This window comes from Mustela erminea, chromosome 13, assembly GCF_009829155.1.
Source record: "Mustela erminea isolate mMusErm1 chromosome 13, mMusErm1.Pri, whole genome shotgun sequence".
Lineage (NCBI taxonomy): Eukaryota > Metazoa > Chordata > Mammalia > Carnivora > Mustelidae > Mustela > Mustela erminea.
Window position 1 is genome coordinate 62,476,884 of NC_045626.1, and position 10,779 is coordinate 62,487,662.

Genomic DNA, 10,779 nt, shown 5'->3' on the forward strand with positions numbered 1-10,779 from the left:
GTAGCATTTTGCATTCCCACCAGCAGTGAAGGAGAGTTCCTGTAGCTCTACATCCTCATGAGCATTTGGTATTGTCAGTGTTCTGGACTTGGGCCATTCTAACAAGTGTATAGTGGTATCTGGTTTTTTTCCTTGTCACTCTTATTGAAATACAGTTGAGGTACAGTGTTATCTTAGTTGTTGTTCTATTGTGCATTTCCCTGATAGTGTATGACAGAAGCACATTTCATGTGCTTACTGCCATGTGTTGATCTTCTTTGGAGAAGTGTGTGTTAAGGTCATTTGCCCATATTTTAGTCAGGTCGTTTGTTTTCTTATTGTTGAATCTTAAGAGTTCTTTGTACATTTGGGTTAATAGTCCTTTATCAGATGTGTCTTCTGCAAACATTTTCTCCTGTTCTGTGGCTTGTCTTTTCATTATCTTGCCAATATCTTTCACAGAGCAGAAAATTATAATTTTAGTGACGCTTCGCTTATCAGTTCTTTCTTTCATGGATCGTGCCTTTGGTATTGTGTCTAAAATGTTATTGCTGGGCCCCTGACTGGCTCAGCCGGTTAAGCACCTGACTTCAGCTTAGGTCATGATCCTGGGGTCCTGGGATCGAGTCCAGCATCAGGCTCCCTGCTCAGTGAGGAGTCTGCTTCTCCCTCTGCCCATCCTACTGCTCCTGCTCAAAGGTAATGTGCTGTCTCTCTCACACACACACAAAAATAAATAAAATCTTTAAAAAAAAAAAACCTAAAACTAAAACAAAATGTCATTGCCAAGCCCAAGGTCGTCTAGGTTTTTGTCCTTTGTTATCTTTTATGATTTTAATAGTGTGTTTTATTTTCAGGTCTGTGATTCATTTCAAGTTACTTTTTGTGAATTAGAGGAGTGAAGTCTTTGTCTGGACTCCTATTTTTGCACGTGGATGTCCAGTTTTTCCTGCACTGCTTGTTAAAAAGAGTATCTTTCCCTTCGTTATATTTCTTTTGCTCCTTTGTCCAGGATGACTTGACTCTGTTTATGTGGGTCTGTTTCTGGGCTCTCTGTGCTGCTTCTTTGATCTGTCCCTTCTTTCATCAGTACCACACTGTCTTGACCACTACAGCTTTATAGTAAGTCCTGAAGTCAGGTAGTGTCAGGCCTCTGACTTTGTTCTTCTCCTTTAACATAATATGTTGGCTGTTCTGAGTTGGTTCTTTTCTGTAATCTCCATTTTTCTGCTAATAATTCCTGTCTGTTCACTCATCAGGGAAATTGTTCTTTATAATTACTTGAATGCGTTTTCTTTCTTTTTTTTTTTTTTTGAACATACTTAAATAGCTGCTTTAAAGTTTTTGTCTGATATGTTCAACATCTGTGCCATTCTGGGCCAGTTTCTATTAACCGCTTTTTTTTTTTTTTTTCCAGTTGACTGTGGGACATATATTCCTGCTTCTTTGCATGTCTAATAATTTTTCTGTTTGTGTGCTCAACACTGTAAGTGTTACGTGGTGGAGACTCCGAACTCTAATCTTTTCTCTGAAGGATATTTACTTTTGTTCTTGCAGGCAGGTATTTCAGTTACTGGCTGTTCACCTTGAACTTGTAGCAGTTTGGCTTTATGCTTTGTCAGGGCAGATACGTGGAAAGCCCAGGGTCCTTCCCAGGCTCCTCTGATGTGGTAGGACTCACCTTCTGAACTCTGCCTCTCTTTTAGGCCACGGAGAGCTCCGTCTCTAGCATTGTTCCAGTGTGGGCCCTACCCGAACATATGACCCTTATTCCTGAAGCAAGACCACTGTGGCGTCCCAATCAGTGCTGGGTTGTCAGGTGGTATATTTGCTTGGGCCGGCTGGACCCAGGGTCACAGCTGATCTCCTGTATCTGTTCCATCTCACCCTGTTGTAGTCCCTGTCCGGGAAACCTCATGTGGTGTCCTGAGCAGGCACAGCCCAGCTCTCACACAGGGACTGATGGGGAACCCAGATGCGGGTTTCAGTCCCTTCCCCAGTTCCCTCCATGCTACTGGCTCACCCCACAAATCTAGCCACTCCAGCTGCCTCCACACTCTGGTCTCTGCCTCTTCAGCTTCATGTGACCTCTGTGCACACCTAGATTTCATGGCTGGGACATGTCCCTGGGCAGGTTGCTGCCAGAATGTTTGTGAGGCTCACCCCATCAGCTGCCCCTCCCCTCCTGCTGTCCACGAAGTTGCTTGGTATCTTTTGTCCAGTTTGATGGTGGTCTATAGCATGAGGACTGGTCTGGTACCAGTTACTCCATCATAGCCACATTCCTGTTGCTCTTGGTTCGTGAATGATATGCCCGTTTGTCTCTAGAACGGAGAGTCATAGCTCTTCATTGCGAATTGTACCCTTTGTCATTGGTAAGTATTACCATACTTACCAATGTCTGTCTTCTCGCTTTTTCCTCTGAATTTAGTGTCTCCTGTTACTGACACTGGACTCCTGTCTCTGTTGTCCACACTCTTCTGGTACATCTTTGCCAGTCAAGTCAGTCTTTCTGTGTCTCTTTTACACGTAGCACAGATCTCGATTTAACTTTGGAATCTAATTATAAATCTGTTGAGTATACTTATGGAAAAATACAAGGGCAGATACTAGGAAAACATGGCATCTAGTGTCAGGGTTGGGGAAGAAAGTCATGTTGTTTTTGTCATTACTCACAGTGGATTGTCAGATAATCTCTCAAGTATGAGGTTGACTATTGTATGTTATGCCCCAAATGACAAAAGATGAGCAAATCAGTGAATTTAACAAACAGCCTATCTCACTATGCTCCCATATTTTGGTTATTTACATAACTGGTTCTGTAGCCATAATCCATGTATTGTTTTAGACCTAATCCCACTGGTAAATAGATTCCTTGCTTTTACCAGATCATCTACTAAAGTTCTCTGGTTATCTCATGACACTGGAGTTAATCTTCTAGTCCTTCAAGAAGAGCTTCCGGGAGCAGATTCTTTAAGTTCTTACATGTTCAAAAATGCTTGTCCATTGTTTTTATACTTGAGCAGCAGTTTGGCTGGATATACAATTCTTGGACCATGCCTGCCTTTGCAGCCTCTGCTGTCTTCTGCCACAGATGTGGCTGTGGAACATTTTGAGGACAGCCAAACCCTACGTCACAATTGACATGCTCTTTTTCTGACTATCCAAAGGACTTTTTAAGCTGTCAAGTCCAGTGATTTCCTAAGGTGTATCTTAAAATTGACCATCCTGTATCCTGTCTTTGGATCTGGATCATAAGGCTTCAGTTTTTCTAGAAATTAACAATTGATTTTCTAAACTACTGAATGTTAGAGCACAGCTGCCTTTCTTCCATGTCTGCTGTTTTCTCTCTAGTCCATTGTAACTCTGTTTTCCCTTTCACTTTGCTCACTTTGTATCATTCCTCTTTTTACTGTCTTGTTCCAGTCTCCTTCTGCCATTTCCCGATCCCCTCCATTTCTTTGAGGTCTTCCTGTTCTTGCCTGAACTCTGTCAGTTCAGTTTTCCTCCTCTATGTTTTGCTTCATGTTCTTGTTTTATGGGGATAACTGCTTCATGAGGTTTTATTTTATTAAATCATGGCAAAAGAAATCCTTGGTGACAATTTCTGTTGCTTCCAAGGAATATCGCAAATGGCTTTTCTGTGTTTCTTCCTTTTCCCCTGTGTTATCTTTGCATAGGTGAGTGATTCTTAACCAAAACCACCCTGGCCCTATGGGGAAGTGAACTAGGAGAAAACGGTGTGCTGGTAAGGGACAGCAAAGGCAACTTCAGGTCAATAAGAGCTTGTGGTACACCCAGAATCAGTAGAAGGAAGTGGCTACTGTGTATTGTCACAATGACGGCAAAGTGCCTTTGTCATTTAGTGTTCATCGCAATGGACGCAATGGAGATGCCAGATTGCAATGCATGAGACGGTGCCATGTAATCATGAATAGCTGTGATCACAAAGGCAGCTCTGATTCTGTACCTGCTGCAGGGAGGCATGTGTCGGTAAGGGGTCATCACCCAGCACTGACTATGGGAGCACTCATTGTCCAGAAAGAGGTTGGCTCCCAGTGTCTCCGTGCAGATAGAACATGCCTGTGTATCTCCATGTTTTGTTTTGCCTGCCCTCCACTCAGAATCAAGCTAGGGACTAAGGTTTTGGCTATGGCCAGTGTGGCAGGCCCTGCAGGAGCTCCTGCATTCTGCACCTTCACTGTTGGTCCTGCCTGTGCCCACTGGCTCTCCGCTTGGTGGCCCGTCAGCCCTGTCGCTAAAGATGGACTTGGTGTCTCTCATCCTCCTCATGCTGTGGGTAGGCATGAGTTTATGCTGCTCTCAAGCTGGAGATGCATCTTGCTTAGACGCCAAAGCGCAGTGTATTTCTGTGATGAGCAAACCTAGGACCCAGCCCACTGAGGTCTTTCCTGAAGGCCTGACAGGCAGAGAAATAGAGCAGCCCTTGAGTTCCTCTCAGGCCTTGTGTAGGGGAGCAGCTCTGCGGGACCTCGGGGGCTTTCTGAGGGAAGGGCCTGAAGTCTTACGCAAGGGCTCAGCCAAGGGCAGCAGTTAGGCTGCTTCCCTCAGTGGGTCTGTGCCTGGCTCTTGGGATGTAGGGGGTGAGTTTGCAGGAGCTTACGGCCATCTTGGCAGCCTGCATTTTCCCTCCTTGTTCTGCCTGCCAGACCAGGACTGCCCGCAGGTGGGAGCCCCTGGGACAAGTCTTAAAAGCCATTTTGTGGTTCTCTCTGCTGCTCTTGATCTTCTAGGTGTGCAGAACTCATGAACTCACGAATCCTGGGATCGCTGATGTCAAGATCCGGCCAGACCGCAAGATCCTGGCCACTGCGGGCTGGGACCACCGGGTCCGAGTGTTTCACTGGCGGACGATGAAGCCACTGGCTGTACTACGCTTCCACGGTGCCACCGTCCACTGTGTGGCCTTTGCCACAGATGGCTTGCTGGCCGCAGGATCTGGGGATCAGCGGATCAGCATCTGGTCCCTCTACCCGACCCACAGTGACATGTCTGCTCCCTTGTTGGGCCACGCAGAGGGCAGGGAGGTGGGTGCCCATGCTGTGGCCTGACCCAGGCGTGTGGAACCTCAGGACCCCTGCAACAGCCAGCCGCAGTTCCCCTCCTCCAGTTACAAGAGGTACTTGGTCTGTGGAGTCTTTGTTTTCCACCCAAGGTGCATGTTTCCTTTTGTGAAATACAGCACCTGTATGACAGTGACTTTACAGCTTACAAGAGTAACTGGGCCAGACGCCTGGGCAGCTATGGCCCAGGTGAGAGGCCAGCCTGGGCCTGCTTTACAATAAACCTCTAGATGCAAACCCCTGGGCTCAAGGTACAGATTCTCCAAGGTGACACCCTGGATTCCCCCTTCGGGTCAGCTCTGAGAGCTTTCCTCAGACCTGCTGGGCAGGGCAATTGACCCCTGGCCACTGGGGGACAGTGAATGTGGCCCCCAGGTCCTGCGGACTCCGTTGGCTCCTCACTCTGAGGCAGGCCAGGAGCTCCCGATGCTCAGGGCTGAAGCCAGAACCAGTAGAAAGAAGTGACCAGACCCCTTGGGGGAGCAAGGCAGGAAGAGTGTGGGCTGTGGGTGAGGGCAGAGGCAGGGAGACCTTGTGGCTCAGGGGCAGGCCAAGTGTGGGATCCAAGGGAGGAAGCACCGCCCCCAAAAGAGAAAGACCAAAGACGGCAAGGTGCCGTGGGTGGAAAGTATGGCAGAATTAAGTGCGGTCAACACGGCTACCAACGACACAGAGCTAGCACTGTGCACCTGGGGCAACGGGATGAACAGCCAAAGCAGCTGGTGCGTCCATAGTCTCCTTACCAGGCCCTGCCGTCAGGGCATCTTTTTTTTTTTTTTTTTTAAGATTTTATTTATTTATTTGACAGAGCACAAGTAGGCAGAGAGGCAGGCAGAGAGAGAGGGGAGGAAGCAGGCTCCCTGCCGAGCAGAGAGCCCAATGCGATCCCAGGACCCTGAGATCATGACCTGAGCTGAAGGCAGCGGCTTAACCCACTGAGCCACCCAGGCGCCCCCGTCAGGGCATCTTTTAAAGCTGGGCTGTTGGTTGGGAAGGAATAGGACCCTGGAAATTGGGTAGGGGGCTGTGGGCAGTCACTGAGGAAGCTGGGCCGCCTCCAACCCCTTTGTTCCGCTGCCTTTTTTGCCAGAAGAGCCCCCCTTTGGTCTCTGCCTGAAGAGGTCAGTCTTCCTTTACCTGAAGGACCGGAATGGAACCTCCGGGGGCAGGGCCCCTGTGAGATACTCCTGACCACCTTCCCCCACACTGGCTTTGCTTATAACTAGACTCAGGCCCCAGGAGGGCCCCAAAGGGTGAGGTACGAAGTGTGGCCCGTGATGAGGTGGCGACGCTCCAGAAGAACTTCATGCAGATAGAAATCTGGAGAACACGTGTGGGATCCAGGTGGCGGGGATATGAAACGCATGAGGCCAGATCCATGGAAACAGGACCACTCACAGAGGGTCTGGGCTTGCTGCAGCCTGAGGACTAAGAAAGGGCCCCAGGGTGTGGTTGCTGGGTTGAAACCTGGACCACAAGGCGGGTTCTCTGAGGACAGTTAACTGCCAGAGCCACCTCAGCATGCTGCAGAGGGAGTGAGCCACAGGGTTCGGGGGGATTGTGGTATTTGAGGGGACTCAACAGATGAGCACTGCCAGCCCTCCACAAAAGCCTTTCCCTTGTACCTTGAGGAGTACATCTGCAAGGGGAGCCCGGTATCCGTGGAGAGCTCTTTGATTTCTCCTCTCTGCAGGTCGGCTGGAGCCACTGCCACAGAACGAGGATCTCGAAACGCAGTGGAGTCACTGGGTCTCCGAGTGGCAAGGCCTAGCAGTGGCCTTAACTGCCCAAGAGGGAATAGACGTGGTTGGGTGGTGAGCAGCCACAGACACCAGCAGCCAGACTGGCAGAGATGCGGGCGTGGGTTGGTGGCCTTGGGGCCCTAGGAGTGCAAGTGACAGCCCGATCAGGTTTAGCTTGAGTGGAAGTATTCTGGATTGAGCCAATAGATACGTGACCCAGGCCACCAAAAGAGTCACAACCCCTTCAGTCACCACCCAGGCCCTTTGAGGAAAGACCCCACCACACTGCAGACAACGTATACTGCTGATCTTCTGCCCAGCCTCTCCAGGGACATGGCCACTCCCTAGGGGACAGTATACCGTTGGAGCTCCCAGAAGGCCCATCCTGGGGACTGGCCTACTACCCACATGGACCCCATTGGCTGGAGGTGCTGGTGAGTGTCCTCCAACACCCCTGGGAGGGGCCACGCTGGCCCTTAGTATCCTGTGGCCACATAACTGGATGTTGGGAGGACACATCCAGAAGGATCTGCGCACGACAAATGTCAGAAGGAAGGGCTTTGTTTAGGCTGCAGGCTCTCGAACCTCATGGATGTGAGGAAAACTGCCAAGTCAGCCATATTTGGGGTGCTCCTCACAGGGAGGCTGTAGGGTCAGAGAGAGTGAAGAGGGGCCTCACCAAGCCAGAGCCCCGCATGGCTCCCCCAAGAGGCCACGTGCTGAGGGTGTTCTGGAACCCGGCTGTAGTTGGCTCAGTCCCTTTTCTCATCTTCCTCTTCTCTCTGTTGACCCCACCAAAGTTAGTTGGGGTGCTGGTTGTGGGGGCTTATTTTGAAAGGTGAGCCTCTGCAAATCCCATCTGTGGCGGGGCAGCCACGGGCTGGTGCCCAACGGCAAAGGATGGTCTGAAGAGTCTCCGAGCATCCCTGGCCTCCTTGTTAGAGCACAGCTGTGAGCACGGAGTGAGTGGTGACAACATGCAGTGCTCGAGAGCACTTTCTGAAGAGTGTGCTGTGCTGCACGGAGGGGGAGGGGCACACCTGTCTGCCTGTGGGGCGGGAGGGGAGATGTGAGTCTCCTCAGTTACTTTGCACGCCCTTCCAGCAGCCCTGCCACAACCCACTGCCGAGGCTGGGAGGCCCCTGTGGGGGTGCCAGCCCCCTGCGTCAGCTCTGACTCCGAGGCGCTGGGCACGGGTCTGGTGACACCTCGAGAGGCTTTGAAACCCAATGGCTGAGAAAGTGGTGCCCCCACCCCTGCGTAGGCCTGTGTCATCAGCTCATCAAGAATCTTGGTGACTAACCCTCTGGTAGAATCACCACATTTACAAAAACAGCCACAGAGGTGTGTGTTCCAGACAAAGGGACAGGGCACTGCAAGTCGGCGTGAGATTTATTAAACCCAGAGATGCTTCCAGAATGTCTGAGGTGAGACTTTGGGTGCCTTGCCCCTGGAGATGGTAGGGAGGTGGTGTTGGCAGACGCGGACCCAGAGTCCCTACCTGGCCCTCACCTTCATGTTGAAGGCACAAGCAGAGATGTGTGGAGGATCACAAGTGAATGACTCCTTACAGAGGTCATGTGCTGGTGAGCAGTGTCTCAGGGACATCTTGTGGCCAAATCGTGGCGTACGGGGTGCCAAATTGGGCCAGCAGAGCCTTACTAGTCCTGTGTGCCTGATGGGGCTGTGTGGCTAAGGCAAGCAGTTTCCAAGGCCATGCAGGCCTTCTGGATGTCGTGTGAAAAGACTGGTGGCCAGTATTTGGATCTGCTCAGCCGAGCCCCCCTGGAATTGCAGCAGCACCTACTTCCTAGAAACACTACTGTGTGTTGGGAGCCCTCTTCTGTGCCCGCTGTGGGGCCCACAGTTTTGCACAACATGGCCTCCATCAGCAGGATCTGATTAGCAAATCACCACAGACCTGACCAGTCTCAAACTCCCCGGGGCGTAAGGAGAAACAGGGGCCCGGCTCGGACACCCAGCCTGGGAAGGGTACTTCCTGTTTGCAAAGCTTCAGATGGTTCTTGTCATGTTCCCCAGGCTGAGTCATTCCTCAGACCTGACCCAGTGTTGGGGGCTGGCTGTGCCGCGAGACTCAGGTGTGCAGGGGGGCTCTGCCATCTTCCAAGAGCTGTGTGAGCCCCTTGCTGGAAGGGCTCAAGCCGATCTCCCTGAGCTTCCAGGATGGGCTGCAGAGTGGGCAGAGCACTGTGCCTGTGGCCGTCCCACAGTACAACCAGGTGCTCTACGAGGAGGAGCCTCTGTGTGGATCCAAGGTTGCCCTTTACCAGAAGGATGCATGCACTCTCAGGGTCGGTCCCTTTGATGTAAATTTAGGGCCCTGAATGTTCTGGGATTGGCTTTTTTTTCCTTCGCGTGGATGCTCATAGTGGCTTTATTCCTAAGAGTGCCAAACCAGAAACAACCCAAATGGGTTGACAGGTGAATGGACAGAGAAGCAAACCATGGTAAATACGTACGGTGTAGTCCCGCCAGCCAGGAAGAGGAGCCTGGATGGATCCGGAAGAACCGGGGTGAGGGGAAGCCATAGTCTTGCCAAGGTCCTTACAGGCCAGAAAGCTCAGCGTAGCCCAGATCTCCCGCAGGCCGTGTGAGGTGTCTGTGCAGGTGGGGCTCCATGAGGTGAAGGCTGCTCTGGGCATGGCCTCAGGCAGAGGTGGTAAGAGGGCCTCCCACACCCCCTAATAGAGTTTTCTCCACTTTTCACTTCACCATTATTCAAAAAGTCCTGCTTTTCCTTAAAGATCTTTCCATATGCCTCCTGCCCATCAGTAAAACTTGTCCTTGGAAGTCCAGTTACTGCTGGTGTTCCTCAACCTGTTAAACAGACAAAAGAATGAGAGCAGAGCTTGGGCCAGGCCTCCTGGCCTTCCCTTCAGGCCGTGTGGGAATCCCCACTCCCTCCTGGTCAACCCTCTGCAGGCCAACAGCAATCGCGGTTGCTGACAGGCGGCGTCTGCCTGTCCCCATGGTACCTCGGGGGCTGGGCCAAGGGTGGGGAGGCAGCATCTGAGCATCTCAAGCATCTCAGGCCACACAAGTCAGATGCTTTCAGCAAGACCCCCACCCCCCACCCCAGGCCCAGCAGCTCCTCCGCACTCCCTGCCACTTCTGTCGGTGGCAGCTGGATGGTTTTGCGAAATCAGCCCTCGGATTTTCTGCCCAGTTCCTAAGTGCCTTTCCTAGCTACTTGCGCTGTTCACTGAGCAACCTTTTTCGGGACTTACACTCAAGCCCCATTTCATTCAGGAGCCACTTGAATTTAGCACAATCCACAGTGGCCAAACCGTGGTGATTCTGCAGCACTGACATCGATGTTAACATCCAGGGCGATGGGGAAGGCTGTGGCTCAGGTGCCTAGGGGGCAGGAAATGCGCCAAGCAGAGACCTGAGGTTCCCCAGGTGAGTGATGGGGGACCCATTGGCCAAGCATCACTCATCAGGTGTCCTCCCCCTCAGCAAGATGCTTTCTAGTCCAAACTATCCATGGAGAGAGGCTCACTAGTCTCGAAGAATTCTTTGTTAATACTCTTAGTGGAGGGGTGCCTGGGTGGCTCAGGCGGTTGAGCGTCTGCCTTCAGCTCAGGTCATGATGCCAGCGTCCTGGGCTCGAGTCCCATATCAGGTCCCTGGCTCAGCGGGAACCTGGTTCTCCCTCTCCTGCTCCCCATGCTTGTGCACGCGCTCTCTCTCTCTCTCTGTGTCACATAAATAAAATCTTAAAAAAAAAAAAAAAAAGCAAAACAAGACCCTCTCAGTGAAGAGGCTGCTCACAACCAGAGAAAACTCGTTCGGAGTAGCGATGCAATTTCTTTTTTTTTTTTTTTTTAAGATTTTATTTATTTATTTGACAGAGAGATCACAAGTAGGCAGAGAGGCAGGCATAGAGAGGGGGAAGCAGGCTCACTGCTGAGCAGAGAGCCCGATGTGGGGCTCGATCCCAGGACCCTGAG

The 10,779-nt window shown here is 51.2% G+C and overlaps 1 protein-coding gene across 7 annotated transcripts in view; it reads left to right on the top strand.

Moving 5' to 3' along the window:
* GNB1L (G protein subunit beta 1 like) overlaps positions 1–10,433 on the top strand; it is a 64,665-nt gene extending 54,232 nt beyond the window's left edge. For 5 of the 7 annotated variants that reach the window (XM_032310294.1, XM_032310295.1, XM_032310296.1 and 2 more), the window contains one exon: positions 4,734–5,300. In XM_032310294.1, the coding sequence (XP_032166185.1) occupies positions 4,734–5,051 (318 nt within the window). In that variant the 3' untranslated portion in view covers positions 5,052–5,300. Of the gene's footprint in view, positions 1–4,733; positions 5,301–6,756 lie in introns of those variants that run through there. The other 2 variants (XR_004278019.1, XR_004278020.1) reach the window with 2 other exon arrangements.
* Positions 10,434–10,779: the final 346 nt, after the last annotated feature.